This window comes from Gymnoscopelus braueri (genome assembly GCF_963280865.1).
Source record: "Gymnoscopelus braueri genome assembly, chromosome: 9".
Classification (NCBI taxonomy): Eukaryota; Metazoa; Chordata; class Actinopteri; order Myctophiformes; family Myctophidae; genus Gymnoscopelus; species Gymnoscopelus braueri.
The window spans coordinates 35,896,428-35,915,954 of record NC_137610.1 but is presented as its reverse complement, the minus strand read 5'-3'; the positions used below and the strand labels follow the sequence as shown (position 1 = coordinate 35,915,954).

At 39.0% G+C, this 19,527-nt stretch overlaps 1 protein-coding gene across 2 annotated transcripts; it reads right to left on the bottom strand.

Annotated features, from left to right (window-relative positions):
• Positions 1-400: 400 nt before the first annotated feature.
• Positions 401-18,853, bottom strand: parvaa (parvin, alpha a). Of its 2 annotated transcripts, none has more exons than XM_080437126.1 (13): positions 18,594-18,853; positions 13,343-13,432; positions 13,048-13,118; positions 12,833-12,935; positions 12,408-12,548; positions 10,147-10,262; positions 9,871-9,929; positions 7,885-7,904; positions 7,732-7,793; positions 7,165-7,233; positions 6,248-6,349; positions 3,497-3,569; positions 401-1,733 (listed from the first exon to the last, which is right to left on the bottom strand). In XM_080437126.1, exons 1-13 carry the CDS (start codon positions 18,733-18,735, stop codon positions 1,657-1,659), a joined length of 1,125 nt encoding a protein of 374 aa, XP_080293252.1. In that variant the 5' UTR covers positions 18,736-18,853; the 3' UTR covers positions 401-1,656. The 2 variants fall into 2 exon arrangements, with proteins under 2 accessions (XP_080293252.1, XP_080293251.1); XM_080437125.1 differs by lacking the exon at positions 401-1,733 and adding an exon at positions 3,047-3,367 and having other exon boundaries at positions 3,413-3,569.
• Between the last annotated feature and the right edge of the window lie 674 nt (positions 18,854-19,527).

Here is a 19,527-nt window from a genome sequence, read left to right as displayed (position 1 = left end):
CTGAGGATGTGTTGCCACTGACATGAGATCTGAATGGTCAAGCCTCACCAGATGCTGTTACTCACACAGAATATATTTGTACATCTACTTTTCACGCATTTAGAGTAGACAGACACTAACATTTACATACATCGTTTTCCTTCCCTTGTTCCCACACGATGCAGTGTGTTTTGAGCTTGTAGATCTGTCATTTTCTTGTTTAGTTTTTTACTCTTTTTTTTTTGTTTTGATTTACGGCAATGGAATGCCGAAAATAGGGAGGCCAAGTTGAAAGTGATTAATCTGGAGAATATCCACTCCCTAAAATATGCTGAATACTAAATATGATTCAGGATACTTTCCAACGGTGCCAACCTTGAATTAAATTTAAGAAAGGAAAAAGTCACATTCATTGATTAAACGATTTATTGAATTCATATAGAATGGTTGCAGCAAACCTTTAAAATGCTCAACCAACACATTTTCAGCCAAGTACAAAATGCAACATTATTCAAACCTCAAAAGCACAGAGTATAATATTCAGCTGTATTACATTTGTCTTCTAGATAGGTAAGAATTAAGTACTACTGTATAATATGGCGTTATTCACACAATACCAGAGAATGTACTCTTTATGTGCAGTATGTATTATATCAATGCATTTTGGGAGTATTAGAATATTTATATAATTACATAATTACTATTGTCGAATGTGGAAAGATTTTTTCTTTAACAGGCTGTAATTTTGTACGTCACTGGAGATTGTGTAAAAACATCTATAAGTTCAGACAAAACTTTTAAGAAGTTACATGCCATAAATCAGTGGTTCTCAAAGTGGGGTCTGGGGACCACCAGGGGTCCTTGAAGGGGTTCCCCAGCTAAATTATTTAAGTCGGCCATCCCACCCATGACCCAAGATTGCATTATAAAACTAAATGCCAGAACAAAATCAGTTTAACCATCGGCCATTTGAAAATAGCTGATCTACAAGCTCACAACACGCTGTGAGCATATAGATCTGCTATTTTCAAACTATCTTGGGTATGTAGACAGTATACACATTTAAATTAAAGGCACTTGTGAATGACCGGAAACAGATAAAATAATTTACTGTAGGAAACGAGTGAACAAGCATATCCAAATTTACGATAAATACAAATATATATTTTTATTGGATAAAAAGATGCAAAGATAGTCTATCCTCACAACATTAATGCAGGGTAAAAAAAAAGAGAAGAGGAATAACATGATGACTACCAATTAACAAAAAAGTCCTAATTAATGACTTCGGTAACAAAAACTTTTATTAACATCACTTATCATTTATCATTCATTTATCATTTATAAATGATGTTTGTGTATACATGATTTCTGCCAAGCAGCATGGAAATGTCTAAGATACAGTACAATGAGAGCACAACAAACATGTAGGAAATACAGTACAGTTCAAATGTACACACAAAAAAAATGGCTTGGCAGTCAAAATAACTGAACATTCTTGGATGGATAATAATCCAACACAGAATAAGGGTCCTTTTGATGCAAGTAATTAGGTAAAAAAAACTACGTTTTTTTCCATACAAAACTGAAGAAGTGGAAAAAAAAGACATTTTGTGATTAAAAAGCTTTAGAATGTGGTCCATGGTATAACGTTTTCACCCTGGCAACATGTGGCGTTTACTCCACGTTCCTGTACCTGGTGAAGAGGTTGTAGAGGACGCGAAGGGTTGACTTTAGGTCACAGTTCACAATATCTGAAAAAGAAAGGATGACAGACTTAAGCCTGATAAATATTTCATCGTATGACGATGTCGCTTGCCAAAATAGCTGATCAAGCTATTTTCGGTGCGTGACAGCGTTGTACGACAGAGTATAAATTAAGCAATGCAGGAAGGTAGTATGTAGATCTGTTCTGCAAGCTGTTCTAGCAATCTAGAGTCACTGAATGTCTCTAGAATTAAGTACGGTCCTGTGGCCCCTGGACAGATCATTTTGGCTGGGTCCCTCCAAGGCCTTTATCAGAAATGATCATGCCACAATTGTGCATGTGATAACTTGTGTTTGAGAATGCACTTCTTGCCGTTTTTGAAATACTAGACCGCTACTAGTCCACTCAAGTACCAAACGATATAAGCTGGGAGCAAGTTGGGAATGCATGCCCTACCCGGTTATGCCATACCCGTTGTACCTGTTGTACTTGCTGTAGGCCTACCTGTTTGAGTACCCAGTGCGGTGTCTATTACCACAGTACTAATAAAGTTAGACATTACAATCAATGTATTTATCAATCAATGTATTTATTTATGTATTTATTTATGTACAATCAATCTATTTATAAAAGGGCCCCTGTACCCCACAGAACAAAATACTAACTGTAGTGGTTAAGTTATGCCAGTAATACAACAGAAACGGTGCATGTTTAGCCCAATATAGACCAACTGTTGCTGTCTGATTATTCTCTGGATCTGTCTAACTCCTATGGCTATTTTAGGTTCTTTGTGTTTTTAAGTGTTCACCGTGGATTGAAGCTACACTTCACTTTTCATTGAACATTTGGGTTGGGGCCCCTTTTCTCCTTTTTTACTTGTTTTTGAATGAAATCTAATCCTGATCACTTATCTCAAGTTACACCGCACCCGCTTCCACATCAACAAACTTGTCATACAGGTACCCAGACAATACTAGTTAGTAGGTACAACTAGTATTAGCTGTTTTAGCTAGAGCCTAATAGAGAAGTTGGTTTTGGGCTACCATTGTTCCTATGATTTGAATAATTTCAAAAAAACACTTTCAACCCTGATTTTGGGCATGCCATTATAGGCAGAAAAATCTACAAGCTCATGACAATCATACAACAAGTATAAAATAGAGCTTAATGCTGCGTTCACACTGGCAGCTACAAAGATACAGGCTACCATTCTTTTTCAATGGAAGCCAGTGACATGAACATACAAAGATACATCCGACATTTGTAGCTGCTACAAAAGCAGCTACAACGCTACAAGAAAGTTGAGCTGGTTTCAACTTCAGCTACAAATATGCTGTGTAGCTTTGTATCTTTTGTATCTGCCAGTGTGAATGCAGCATAAGTGGTTATATAAGCATCTTTTTTTTGTCCATCCTGCCATTGTACACGTGTACGGTTAACATACCACATATGGACGTCGATTTTGAATCATGTTATAAGCAGAAATGTGCCAAGTGTGCTAATTTGAAATGTCCTACTCGTTAAGAATTTATGTGTATAAACAGATGATACACTGAAGAAATCTGCACATGTGCATTCGAAGCTTGCTAAGGGATATGATATAATCTTATCTGGCTCATGACCTTTGTTGAATGCCACTTTATCTCTTACATACGACTACATATTCTAGCTCAGCATGACCTAAGCCTACAATATATACGACTACATATTCTAGCTCAACATGACCTAAGCCTACAATATATACTAAAGAGAGAAATGGTACACAAAAATATTTTTTTTTTAAAAAGGAAAAAGAATAGGAATTCTTACCCTCAGGTCTGGGTTTGGGTTTCTCCAAACCACCATCCTGCATCAGCTCAAAAGAGAAGGACACATTGTGGACCTGAGAGAGGCAGACAAGGCTGTTAGGTACAATGAATAAGCAAGCAAGCTAATGTACACATGCATTTAAAATGTTTGCACACAAAAGTACATGAACACACACAGACACACACAGACACACACTTATGTGTATACACAGACACACACACACAAACAGGTTCAGGTGAACAGGTACAATCATATGGGTACACAGACAATTCCACAGTGATAAGAGAATGTGGGAACAGGTCGATAAAAACCACAATACGCTCAGGGTCAATTCAATCCATCTACCACCGCTTCCTATGTGGGCAAACAAGCACAGTTCTGTACTGTAAGGCCATAAGCCTTCAGCAGCTGCACAAACACTCTGCCCCCTCGTTTATCAAAAGCTTTGTTGCACTTTGAATGTATCACTTAAATAGAACCTTACATCTGAGATTTCTAACCAGTTTTTTGTGTTGTGACTGCAGCTGACATACAAAGTTTAGGAGAGTGGTATGTTCCATCACATAGCTACGCTCCGAAGATAAATGGTTTTCAAATAACTGCGTGCTGAACCTTTTTCAGAGACCTATAATGTGTAACACTGGTCAAATCTGTGGCTGGGTAACAGCCATTTTTAACTAGATAAATCAGCTCCTCTGTGTATAGCATATAGCAGGCAAGATGATTTCCTTCATATTTAAGGTTTTACCTGTAGCGAGTCGCTTGGATGCATTTCCTGAAACTCTAGCCTCATAAAACCGTGCAAAAGAAACAAAACCACATGCGTCAAAAGTCACTAAGCCAGTCAATTGTTACAATTATGTCATCAAATGTGTCCACCTTTTGTTGTTTATTACCCATCTCTTTAATCTATAGCATCGTTATTTATTGTTATTATAATTTTTTCACTGTTGCACAACCAATCCAATGCTGGACATCCATTCTCTCTTCTCTGCCTATGTGTCCTCTGTGTGCCCCTGTGTACATTTTTATGTACATAAAAAAACGTGTTTTGACTGGAATGTCAATGTGGAATGAGAATTGAATCTACACTATGACGACTGCGTTAACTGTTTTGCATTCTGTGTGAACACTATGAGAAGTGAAATAGTGTATTGGCCAATTGCCTTAATGGTGAGATGTATTGAGGCACTGATGCAACTACAACAGTGATTTAGTGAGAGAGCAAAGACAGAGCGTTTGAGATGTAAATATGGGAGTTGTATTATCTGACCATTATATGTGTGCATGTCTTATTGTGAAGTACTCTAATGGAGTGTGGAATGAGAGGCTTACTACTGTATGTCTAATACAGTAAAAATGGAAAAGAGGAGTGTCACTCAACTAAACATATTCAACCAAGATATTAAACCAGTGGACGAGTGCTGTTTTGCTACCTTCATTGTACCCCCTACCCCCATCCTATCATCAATAGCCCCCCTAGGCCCTTATATGCTACTCTCACACACAGAGTAATAGAGTTAAACCCCCTAGCCACTCCAACATTTCCCTGTGCAATAGGAGATTACAGATGCTGTGGGGCTAGTGCCTGTTCTATCTGGCCAAGTCTGTGTGTGTGTGTGTGTGTGTGTGTGTGTGTGTGTGTGTGTGTGTGTGTGTGTGTGTGTGTGTGTGTGTGTGTGTGTGTGTGCACACACACACACACACACACACACACACGCGCATTGTGTGCACTGTAGTACTGATGCCCATTCTGCTCTCGCAAGTTGGCAAAGCCCACTGGACAGGACCCAAACACAAGGTTTCTGTGGCGTCCCTGCAGACTGCCTGTTCAGAATACCATAGTACTACAGAGGCCGATGGAGAGAAAGGGATGGCTGTGCACAGAATTGACTCTGGGGACAATGGATGGCATTTATCAGTCCACTCATTGTAGGAGTACTGGCTCTTGAGTGCTTAAGGCTTCTTCAAAATGGAGTATTGATTTAAGATAGTGTTTCTTACAACTACAAGTCAGAAACACAGATGGACCAAGGTCCCGTTTCTGGTGTGGCCCTACAGGAGAACCATTGTAATGTTATTTAATGAGCTAAGTACCCAATGCAAGGGGACCATTTCTTCATGTGTTCCTATCTGACAAGTTCAACAACCCATGATTTATGACAGCTGTTCAGGTGGACCTAAACTCAGCTCTCCTAATCTGAGATGGTGTATGAACCTGGGTTTAAAAACCATGTGATGCTGCTAATTATCCAAGAACTGTAAGTATATCAAAAATCAATGTGTTCAGAATTACCAGGACGGTGGAGAAATGAAGAGTTCCCCCATATTTATGGGGAAGTCGACTGCGGTGAATTATACACCTTTCCCCATTCATGGAGAGCAGACGCAGAGAGAGAGAGAGCAAGAGCGAGCGAGAGAGAGAGAGAGAGAGCGAGAACTTACATAGGCTATTGTTGATGATCTATACAGGCAAGATAACATCTCAGTTAAAAACACTGCTCTTTATGAAGCAGTTTTATTCATTAAAAAACAATTGCGTGGGAAATATTATGTAAAACGATACAAGGTCGAGAGTGGGGAGATTGAGCGAAAATAAGACTGTAATCGCCATGCAGCTCCTCTTCCCATGATGCCAACATGGAACATTGCCAGTTGATTGACAGCTTTACATGCCAGTGGGAAATGGGCTTCAGTATAATAACGGTATTCAAAGCAACAACTTTATAACATTTTTAAAAAAAGTACTACCTTTTGGTCAAAGTTTTCTGGTGTGAGGAAGAAGTTGTAAAGAGGGACGAAGTATCCCTCCAGCAGACCCATCAGTAACACCAGGTACACACCATCTGCAAACTTAAAGTGCATCACAACCAGTCAACTACGGTATATATTGTAGGCCTATTGTAAATAGGCATACAACATATAAAAAGGTAGACGCCTCCTCCGGCTCTGAAGCGTCTGTATCTCTGGCGCGCTTCCGCTTCCGCAGGGCTAGCGGGAAACTTCCGCGTGCGTCACAGAAGGAGGCGTTCGGTAGGCCAATCAGAGGCAGGTGGGGGCGGGACAACTAGATTCTTACAAGTCCTGGAAAAGACGCGCTGTGATTGGCCAGTAGTCAACGCACTATGATTGGCCAGTAGTCACTTTGAGTAGCAGCTTCCCCTGCGGAAGAGCCTTGATTTCGATACAGGTCGCTCCAATGAACTGCAGAGGCCAATGAGGTATCTAGGTTTCTATATCTCTGATTGAAACACTGGGATGGATGAAAAGCCCTATGGGAGGAGCTGCCAGCCTTCCTCAGGGAATTAACACACATAATGTGTATATAATATAACATTTCTCTTGCTGAATAAAACAATTTAAATACATTGTTACACAGCCTTTTCAAAATTGTTGGGAATGAATGTAAAATGAAATTGCATTTCAGTATCCCCCAGCATCAATTTTGTAGGCTCGTATCCATCACCTCTCACTCGTCACAATGTTAACTTCAATGATATAATTAAGTACTGAAAATCAATATCAATACCAAGGTGTCTCTGCACAACATAAGATGTTCATGCAGGACTTATTTGGTAATAAACTTGAATTAATTTGGTTATAAACATGAAATGTGCTGTTTGTTTTATTTTCCTGTATGTGTAAATGTGTGTTTGTGTATGTCCTACCTGTGTGTCTAGTTCAGACACCTCCAGATTGAGCTTGTTCAGATGTTTGTTCACAAATGTAATCAGTGTCTGAGGAAACATGAAGGACAACTCTGTCACGGACAGGCTAGCAAAACACTCACTCAGATGGACATGTGCACAGTGACCTGTACACACAATATTAACATTACACAATTATATACCACTTACATAAAGAGAGATAGCATACTCACATGCATGTGTGCACACACACACACACACACACACACACATTTGAATTACTGTACTTGTGAGGACATAAAAATAATATATATATTTTCCCAATTGTAATCTTATCTCAAAATATATTTTATAACCATAAAAACAACTATTGCTCTTGTGAGAACCAGGAAAATGTCAATGTCTCTACTAGTCTCTAGTAATACAGTTACACACACACACACACACACACACACACACACACACACACACACACACACACACACACACACACACACACACACACACACACACACACACACACACACACACACACACACACACACACACACACACACACACACACACACACACACACACACACACTACCTTTTTGACAACATTCAGCTTGTCTGGTGCATGGTCAAACAAAGTGTCAAAAGCGTCACGTTCTAAAGAGAAGAAATAGACAATAAACGATCACAAAAACAGAACAAACATAAATGGTTGAAAAACTAAAACGAAAAGTAATTCACAACATACCATGCCTCCCAGAGAACGCCCTAAGAGATGGAGGAGAGATTGGGGGGGGAAAGAAAGAACAGAAAAACAGAAAGTGAGATACAAATAAATACAAAATAGGTTCGTAAAATTTTAAAAACAAATGTATAAACAACAATCCAGAAAAGCATTCAGCTTAACCACAGAGGAATGTTGAATATGGAAAGCTTGTCTCAGCAGAATGACCACCAACAATGCAACATACCTTAACATTAACAATAAACATACTGTACAGTACACAGTCAAATCCTCAGTGTTAATGTTTCCATTTGTAACTCTTAAGAGTTAAATGAACACTGAGGATTTTACTGTGTACGTGTGTCTCCTTGGGCATTCCCATTACATAGACAACAGCCCTACCATGGGTATGATTGTTATGTTATTATAGCCGCACATGATGCCACATTACTCTGATATCAACGACAGAAAAACACTGTTGGGTATTAATACAATGGACGACTAGCTTTCACTATCCACACAGGGTTCCCGCTGCATGTCTTGTTATTACAATGTTGCCACATAGAAGAATATTATTGTTTGAGGGGTCACTTGGTGTAGAACACAAGGATTACTGCAGTGTCAAATGTCCCCCAGGACCAGATATCACAATGGACAGGCCAGCAAGACATGGCATGGGCTTATACACACACACACACACACACACACACACAACAGCCACACACATACACACATGCATGTGCATGTGAAAGCGTACACACAGACACACACACACACACACACACACACAGTAATCTGTGATGGCAGAGGTAGGCAGGCCTGGGCAATGGTCCTGGTGTTATGGTAATAACCACATTTCCACTGTGACCGTGTGTGTGTGTGTGTGTGTGTGTGTGTGTGTGTGTGTGTGTGTGTGTGTGTGTGTGTGTGTGTGTGTGTGTGTGTGTGTGTGTTATTAACAGAATTTCTACCATGACAAAATGTGTGTTTGTGTATGTGTATGTTGGCCTGTCGTTATCACCCCAGCTGCTGCTGTCAGCCTGCAGGACTGCCTTGGAGTGAGAAAGGTGCTCTCTGTGTGTGTGTGTGTGTGTGTGTGTGTGTGTGTGTGTGTGTGTGTGTGTGTGTGTGTGTGTGTGTGTGTGTGTGTGTGTGTGTGTGTTAAAAAGATTAATGCCTTAGCTAACAGTGACATCACATCTCTTCTATAGTTACAATTGCACATCTATGCAACCAATAATTAAAATAATAATAATAGTATTTTAGGGTGAGGGGCTGGTATACACCAAACGTCTGAAGTCCCACTGTTGTCATTAACTGTTCATGTTCACAAATAAATTCAAATCTCTCAATTGAGATTAAGCAGTTTTTTTGCCCGAAGAAATGACACTTGGGTGGCATTGCCAATTCTTTCCTAAAGGTTAATTGTATTTGTAAAAAAAATATATAATAATACTTGCACTGTAGTTACAAGATTATTAGCTAAATGTACACTACGCAATGTAGATGGACAACTTTGCCAAAGGTCTTGCCCAGCAGTATTCCGTACTGTCCAAGGTGTGCATCTTTCAGTCCTGACTTTCATCAGGGTGTTGGCTAGCAATTGCACCTTCTAACTATACTGTATGTCTACATGGTACATGACAATGGCACCATGAGTTATATAAGACAATAGAAGAATACAATGATTTACTTTCCAGAGTAATAAGAAAAATTTGGTCCAAAATATAAGGTGCGTATTAAATACGAGTTTTATACCATGGCAACAGGAAATACTCATTCCTGTTTGGCTGCCGTCCGTCTGTCTGTGATACCCGAAAGGGTGGGTTGTAGATCTGCTATTTTTAAATAGCCAAAGTATAAAATAATGCTTTTTAGATCAAATCTAAAATGGGTGCAGCTCTTCATTATATTATATTTATATATCGGGACAACCGGTTGTGCTTTATCACTTACATAGTACACATGATTCTGTTTTGTACCAGTTATTGACTCTCATCCATTACTTACTCTGTGTTTCCTGTGATTTCCTCTTGAATCTGTCTAGACTGAAGGATCCCCTCTCTTTTCTGAAAGCCAGTGAGGAGGATTAATGTATAAAAGTATTATTATTATTTCATTGTGTGGAATGCTTGAAACAGGACACTAACAAATTAACAGGATATCATAACATATCACAGAAATTCTAAGCTGAATTAGCAGCAATGGGAGCAATAACACACACACACACACACACACACACACACACACACACACACACACACACACAATCAGAGTAACACCCACCTGGACCACCACAACTTGAATGGACACATGATCTGGCAATCTGATTGGTGCTCTGAAGTGTTGTGACAGCGCCACCAGCAGGTGAAGGATGGCAACTATACTCTTAGCGTGGACCGCTATGGAGGGGAAGACAGACAGAAATAGAGAAACAAAAGTAAACAATGAATATAAAATGTAATTACAAAACACTAGCTATGAATAGATACTTTCCAATTTCTAACAGAGATGATGAAATACTGTACATATACTGTATGTAGAACAAAAATTAAACAATAATAAATGTGATCTATTAGTGCCATTTCATTTCAGTTGCCGCGTATCACTCCACATATTTGCAACCACTGATGCCTCTCACAAGTTGAATGTCAGTTCACTTCTAGTTCTAAAATGGCTGTGTGTTATATCAAGCCGGATGTACCTGTCTAATCGAACATACTGAAGGATATGCCTTTTATTTGCAAACAATTTAGCCTCAATTAAGTGGCAAAGCAGGCCTTTGATTGTGCGCCATATCAGATGTACATTACAGAAAGCAAACTAAAAGCCTTCTAAAATACTTTCAGATGTTCACTGGATCAGGGGACCCAATTAGGTTACATCAGATTAAGTGTTTTTATAAGGTTTTTTAACAGAGGATAACATGCGTAAACAAAAGGGAAAGCTACTCAAATAGGACGAAAAGCAGCAAAATCAATTATATTCCATGTTACTCAATGTGTTCTTACGCTGCTTTAGACAGGAACAAAATAAGCTTTTTACTTGAGGGAACATACATATTTCAAATTTTCTTTACTTTTGCTGCCTCCAGGGTATCTGCACATTTTCTTTATTACAAATTTAAGGACTTTTAAATACCTCTAAAAGTAAAAGATTATACCATTAATGCGGCAAAATAAATCGACAAACTACACTACAGGGATTAGGATCATTAATTTTGATTATCGATACCCTTATCTATACTGCTCATCGATATGGGTCCTTATTGATATCACTATAACTGCATTGTTTCATTTCTTTACTTCAATTAATGAATTTGGTGAATGATAAATACAGTATTCTGGCTTATCTTTAAACACTACTAGAGTCATTACTCTAGTAGTAATATTCTATTGACAGAAGAAGGCAAGTGACACATTTTTGTTTGGCAAAATTTGCTAAATATTGGAGAAACTGGTTAGTACAGTATATTCACATATTGGTGTTGGTTGATGTCTGTACTCTGTACTGTCCATTGAGCTAAATAAGGGCACTGTCACTTTAAGTCTAGGGGCCCTATTTTGCACGACATCTTATGCTTTATGACAAATTTTATTAGGCATTCTTTTTAAAAACATTTTATAATAGCCGATCTAGAGCGGCACATTGTGAGCTTGTAGATCAGCTATTCTCAAATATCTTCAAAATAATTTTAATGGATTGATTGATTGTGTCATGGATGAGGTCACTGTTAGGCGACACTGAATCAGAACAACAAAAGTTTGATTGCGACGTGTCGTTAGCCGTACTACAGAGTATACTTTCTGATAATTCAAAAACTGTGTATTAGACAATGGACCATTTGCACACAAGTAATTTGACTAAATAACATGAGTCCCATCTCGACACAGGATGTCAAATCACGGACCTGCTAGACCCGTCAGGACAACCCTACACCGTATTGATTTTCGGGTCTCAATAACTTCGGAACCAACCACAAAGTGGATCGATTGATAGTTTCAACCAATTATGACATTTCTCTTCCTCTAAGCACTTCTCGTTAAACACCCGCTTCGGATGTTATCATCTCAATACTACCTATATAGCGAGACTGATGTCCCAAACGGAGCTACTTTTGAGTTAAAATGCAGATCACAGCCACATAGCGTACCGCCACCGACCAAAGCCGAGTGTACCCTGTAATGTTGTTTCACATTTGTCATATGGGTTTCCGTATCTGCAATCTACATCTATAAGTCAGGAAACAAACAACAGAGTGAAACTCGTCTGTCTGCGACACGCTCATTCATTCTGCCCAAGATCAAATGCAATGCCCTAACTCCTACAATTCCAGACATTTTTAGGCCTTGAATTTCACAAATTAAATTCAAGACATTTTAAGGATTTGTGCCTCCATGTGTCCAAAAAAGCGTATTTCAATATGACACGACAGCTGACCAGCAATAGCTGGTTCACGCAACACATGCAGTAAATAGTGATTCTTACTAAATGGATACATGTATTGAGAGTTTGGGCTCTTATCAATATTGTAACTGGTCGCTTACAGTCAACATTCCAGCGAATACTCCTGGTGGAGAGTTTGAGTGAGTCATTGATGCGTTCCAGGACAGTCTGGAGCTTCTGCTTCTGGGCAATCTCAGACTGGGTAACCTCTGCCACGTTTAGTTTATCTCCTTCCAGCTTTTCTGTAACACACACACACACACCTAATTGTCAATTTCTAGACAAAACTAAAGGGAAGAAAGCTTAAGTAGGGATGAGGGTAGAGAGAGCAGCAAAGACACACACACGCGCGCACACGCACGCACGCTAGACAGGAAACTGTGGGCAGAGAGGAAGGGACACAGGTCTCCAGCCAGCCCGAGTTGAACCAGGATGCTGTGATTATGTGGTGGACGGACTATCCAGTCAGCTACTGGTGCACCCCATGTATAAACTATAACATGTTTACTTCAGCTCAGCTCCTCACCAAAGAGTTTCTGCAGGACCTGTCCATCAAACAGGTCCTCAGCCAGGTCCTTCACAATTATCCTTTCCCCCACCAACACATCATTGATCCAGTCAATCAACACCTGCATGGGCAGAATAAGAAAGCATACTTTAAGTCATAGTATGAATGAGAGATGTTCATAATGACTATTAGATGAAAAGCCAAACAGGGACAAAGGAGAGTAGAGGCATTACTTTCATAAGCTCTTGTAGTTTGCGGTCATTCTTGGAGTTAGGGTCCACCATGGTGCGCACTTCATTCTCCTCTGGCAGGGACAGCAAAAAACAAAACATCAATGTTGTATATAGTAAGAGAGGAGCCGCGGCTGATTAATTAATTTCAGTATTATTGGGAATCTACGCAAATGCATAGAGGCTAAGATTACATTTGAAACCAACCATTCAACCTGTAACCTATACACAGGTCATAGTTGAGACCTTACATAGACAATTATGTTCAACAGGTGCTGTTAGTAGTAATAACACTTACCAAGCATGGTGTCTTCAGGGTCCAGCTCATAGTGGGAGGGACTGAGAGGAAGATTGATGGCATTCATGCCTTCCTCCTGAAGCTCAGATACTAAGAGAGCGAGGGAATACAGACGTCACATTAGATAAGCTCTGTAGCATGCATTGCACACACAAAACAAACATGTATGGATGGACACGGGTAAAGCACAGTCAGTGATGTGACTGTTAGCGGTGTGAACGGTCACTCCAACCCTAACTACACAGGTAACGGTTACACACACACACACACACACACACACACACACACACACACACACGCACACGCACACGCACTTGCATTTAAAATCCAGTTTCATAAACAGGCCAAGGCGCAGACAGAACAAGGCTGCCGAATCTGGCTTTTTATATTGCCACTTAACTTAATAGGCCAATCATCTTGAGACCTGGTGCCTCCATCCATGTGCACACAGTTAATGGAACGCAACAAGAAAGCTTGATAGCATTATTAATTGCCAACCATTTTCAAAAGCAGTTTGGATGCCTCTCTAAATCTTCCAACACATCCTTAAAACACACTTATCCAAGCTTCTATTGGGCTGTCTTATATCAGCCCAGAAAAGACTACTGTTGCTTCCTGCCTCCCATCAAGCTTTGTAGAGTCCCAGCATGCCATTCTTCTCAGTGTCAGATACCTGAGGAGATTTGATCATTAGATGCATGAGTCTGTGTTGGGAGCACACACACAGCACATTTCTCTGCCCTCCCAGGGTAACATCCCCTTAATCAACACCACACACACACACACACACACACACACACACACACACACACACAGTACTACGAGTACATTCTGACCGAGTGACAGATGCCTCAGTCTTTATAAAAAATATATTTTGACACCAATATTGAATATAACAACCACTAACTGCGAGTCTGCTAAATCCAATATCCCCTCCAACACAAGGTTCTATAACACCTCCTATGACTTCCAAGTTCAAACCCAGAGCCTTTTCCTAGTGGGTGTTATTACTGGTAACTGTAAGCAAATAACTATTTCTTATTGAAAAGTTTGACTTTTAACCAATTAACAAAAAAATCAAAATTATTTAAAAAATAACCGATCTCCAAGCTCACAGCGAGCTACTTGAAATGAAAACAAGGAAGTGACATCATCACTACAGATAAGTGAGCACATCCAAAAGGGACCGGTTTATAATTTTTAAGCCCATGGTAAAAAGAAAAGAATAACAACCATATCTAACTGCAATACCGTACGTCAGTAAATCAAGACACAATATCAGTTGTTAGTGGGGTTGGGCAATTAACCGAAAATACATTGAAATTGTTATTTACAACCAATAACCGACTAATAACTGAATAATGGAGAAGCAAGGGTTATTTATATATCTTTGACACAAATCGACAGGAATCAGCACAAAAAAAAACAGGTTTTTAATTGACTTCTGATTAACCACTTAAGCACCATTTTATTTTATACTGTGTCGTACAATGGTGGCACCATGAGCAGAAATTGCAAGCTTGTAGCTCTGCTATTTTCACTATATTTAAAAAGATAATAATCGTTTATTAATTGTAATCGAGGCAAAAGTTTTAAATAATCATGATATTGATTTGAAGTCATATCGCCCAGCCCTAGTTGTTAGCATTTACAAATTTGGGCGGATGGATTTCAGACAAGGCTATCTCTAATATAACTCTGTGTCCGTTTCCTGGGAAATTCTTGACAGTAAAATGTAAGCACATTAAAGAGGCAACAGAAGACAACATAGTCTCTTCTCAGTCCTGTGTAAGGGACTTTCTTGCACAACTACTACGCTCACGCTCCTGGGCGCATATGGGAATGTGTGCCTTGCAACTGAGAAAGACACCAAGAGAAATCGTATAGTTTATCCTGGAGCATGCTTTTAACCCATTCAATCCGGGAACACATCTCTGTCATTTTTAGATTTTTTTGACTATTTGAAAATAGCATATATACAAGCTCATAGCGCGGCACCGTGCCGCGCTATGAGCTTGTAGATCTGCTATTTTAGAAAAATCGTGAAAAGTTGTGCAAATCTTTGAGTATATATTTTTTAAAGCTAACAATTGTAACTCAAATCTTTGCTTCTGGGGCGTCCCTGGAACAAAATATTTTACAAATGTTTGCTTAAAAAATATATTAAAAGATTTGCACAAATGAGCTTGTATATCTGCTATTTTTTTATAGCCAAAGAAATCTAAAATGACAGACATGCGTTCCCGGATTCAATGGGTTAAATCAGTATACAGCACCATGAGAGAATCAACACACGGTGTCCTACCTGGAGGGCAGAGTGATCCACAGCCCATCTCTGTCTCTCTTCATCCCCCAGCCTCCAGCATCCTCCCCTGGCTAACCGCACCCGCCTCCTGTCCTGCTGCTCATCCTCAAGAGCATAGAAACGCAACTAAACTAGCCTGTCACAAATATGGCCTACCACACCGAATGACATCGAACGCAACCAAAGTAGCTTTTTTTCCCCTCTGTTGTTCTACTCACAGATAATGAAATATTTTTTATATAATAATTTTGTTTATGTATCATCTGTCCTGAGTATATTCACAGCTAATCGAGTCCCGTCAAAAACTATTGTTAACATCCGCACGCAGTGGCTGGTGTTGTTATCCTTCAAGGATAGAAGAACATTGTGATGCAGTGGTCTTTATTAGCCAAATGGCTTTTGCTACCGAGCTCATATTCATTCATTCCTTCCCTCCTTTTCTTCCCCTTCAGTTGACCTTCTCCTCTATCCCTTTCCATGCCATCTTTAACATCTTTATTTCACTGCTCCAATCTCTCTCTCTCTCTCTCTCTATCCCCCTCTCTCTCTTTTGCAATCGTTATAGTCTTTTTCAAGGTTATGGCCTCACTCTCCTCTCAGGCTCTCCTGTACATTAGCAGCCATGGTCATAAACGTCACAGACTTTAATTTAATCAACGGTTGACACAAGAGAGAGCAGCCCAGGCTTTTCCATCAAGTCATAGGACACAATGCAGACATCCTACCCACACACTGTATAATATGTGCGTGTGTGAGTGCGTGTGTGTAGCGGCAGCCTATGCTGCACTATGAAGGAATAAAACATAAAATGGGGCTCAGCTGTTGAACAGCCTCCCGGATGACAAACTAATCATCCAATCTCCACCAAGGCTTACTCATTCAATGATAACAAACCTGGCCAATAACAATGAAATGTCATAGTCCAGAAAGCAGAGCTTTTCCAATAGACCTTGGCTTGCTTGCCTTGCATCATGGCTGCAAATCAAAATGGGCATTGAGGTATTCATATTTGGTATGATTTTAATTTACATAAGATTCTTTGTTAACACATATATGGCACTGGTAGTCCAATAAAGTATTATGGATGTATATTATTCATCAAGATTCATGTCAATAAAAAACTTGCAAGTAGGCTAAGGGGAGTCAAATCAATGAATCAAGGTTGACAGTGGTGTAAAGTAACTAGTACATTTACTCAAGTACTGTACTTAAGTACAATTTTGAGGTATTTATACTTTACTGGAGTATTTCCAGTTTTCAATATTTTTACTCCACTACATCTCAGAGGCAAATATTATACTTTTAATCCACTACAATTATTTGAAAACTTTAGTTACTAGTTACTTGCAGATATAAATAATTATATTATAAAACATACATTAACCACTTGTTAAGCCCTATTTTATACATGGGCTATTTGAAAATAGCCGATCTACAAGCTCACAGCTTTTAGATCTACTATTTTCAAACATTTTAGTACTTTTACTTTTGGTACTTTAAGTATATTTTGATGCCAATACTTTTGTACTTTTACTCAAGTAACATGTTGAACACAGGCCTTTAACTTGTAACAGAGTATTTTTATATTGTGGTATTGCTACTTTTAAATATCCGAGTACTTCTTCCACCACTGAATGTTGGTGTGTTTTTATTTAGTATTGTAAAGGCTTGTGTTCGTCATGCAGGGCATGAGTTGAGCTGCTAGGCCCAGCCTACTGCCGCAGACAGGCTGTGTTTACTCTTGTCTCATTCCTCAGTTATTACATTAGTAGTGAGTCAATACCCTACATGGTAGGGTAGTAGTAGACATACTTAGCCCGTAGCCACACAAGTCTCAAAGGACTGGAGTGCGCGCAGTGATGGAAGAAGTACTCACATGTTTTACTTTAGTAAAAGTATCTGCAATCTAAGTACTGCAATGTAAATATACTCTGTTTCAAGTAGAGATCCTGTATTCAAAATGTACTTAAAGTACCAAAAGTAAAAGTACTCATTGTGCAGAATGTCCCATTTCACAAGTTCAATTGTATAAACATCTTTTGAAAATAGCAGATCTACAAGCTCTCGTGAGCTTCTAGATCTGACACTAGTGGTGTCCGAAATGACCCGTATACCATAGAAGGTAAAATGTCATTTATTTTTCATAAACTCAAACTTTATTTTACTCCTGATAGCAAATGCTAATTGAGGACAAGTCTCTCTCACTCCCTACCACCACAAGTGTCACTTTTTTATATAGAGACCATCAGAATTAATTAAAATTATGATAAATAATTTTGTTGCGTTAAAATGGCTATTTCTGAGGATATCATGAAGCCTCGTTCCAATAAAGAAATGTAAAGGGTACTTTTTATCTATTTAAACTTGAAAACGGGTCAAAAATGACCCTAACACAATGGAAGGGTTAATATATGTTTTGTAATAATAATCAAAATCTACAAAGTAACTAGTAACTAAAGTTTTCATATAATTGTACTGGAGTAAAAGTAAAATATTTTCCTCTGAGGTGTAGTGGAGTAGAAGTAAAAGTATTGAAAATTTTAAATACTGAAGAAAGTAAAAAAAATACCTCAAAATTGTCCTAAAGTAGGCTACAGTACTTGAGTTCATGTACTTAGTTACTTTACTCCACTGAGTACGCATCACGTATTTATTTAGTGAATTCCAGTTATATAATGATGTCTAATCGTCACTTCGTCAGAAAATACTATTTATCCAAACTTTTTTTCCTCCTTAAATACCCGCCCCATGGAAAAAAGAAAAATCAGCGTTGCCCAGACAGACAGTGCAACAAACAGACAAAAATGTATCCCTCTCAGCCTCTCTGTAAGATTCATTTTATTTTTGATCAGACTCTATGTCACAGTTAAGCCACCATTAGTAAAAGTTCACAAATGTTTGGATAGTTTTGGCCAACATCATCTTTAAGATCTAACTCTATTTTACCTTCTTTGGCTTTTTTCCTCCTGGCCAAAGTTCCACCAAGTTTTCCCAGAAACGAGTCATCTTTCTTCCTGGAAGAAGGAGACTTCGGGGTGCTGGGAGACTTGGGAGAAGACGGTGATTTCTGCGGCGAGGAGGCCATCATTGGTCCTGGTTTAGTTTAATCCAAATTGGGAATAAATGTACAGAAAAACTTGCGTTGATCTGATCTCCCTGAAAAAAGTTCTTCGGCAGTCGAGAAATCCCTAGTATGTCCACAGACTGTCCACTCCCTAAAGCAGTGTTGCCATGTTTTGCAAGAGGAATAAGCACCAAGGTCTATGAAAACAAGCCCAAAAGAAGCCACATGAGCACTTTATTGGCTATTTGAAAATAGCCGATCTACAAGTTCACAACGCGTTATTTTCAAAGAGATATCGAAATGAAAAAGTGAAATATTTGGAATATATTTTTTAGAATACATTTTTTTCAGATGGGATGGGGTCTGCAGAGAAATACATTAATTTGGGGCTTCCTTGACATGCAAATGAGAACTGGTTTAAACAATGATACTTAAAAAAATATATATATTGGACGCAAGCCCAAATAATTACACTTTAAAAACAAGCCCAAGAAAACGCAACCCACAACTACCAATATTTACAAGCAACTTTAATAACAGAAATAAAGCCCAAAGTCGCTTATAATAAGCCGACATGGCAACACTGATCCCTAAAAGCGGAAAAGGAATTCCAGTGATTTTCTGTGGCTGGAGGGCTGTATTGTGTCATGGCCCCACCCCCTCCCCTCATGAGGGCATCACAATATCTATGCCAGTGGTTCTCAAACCTTCTCATGTCAATGCCCCCCAAAATTAAGACCTGAGGCCAATTCTAAAGATGTCTTCTAAATCCTGACAGTTTTCTGGAAACTTGTGTTGCTATACTAGTGGTTCTCA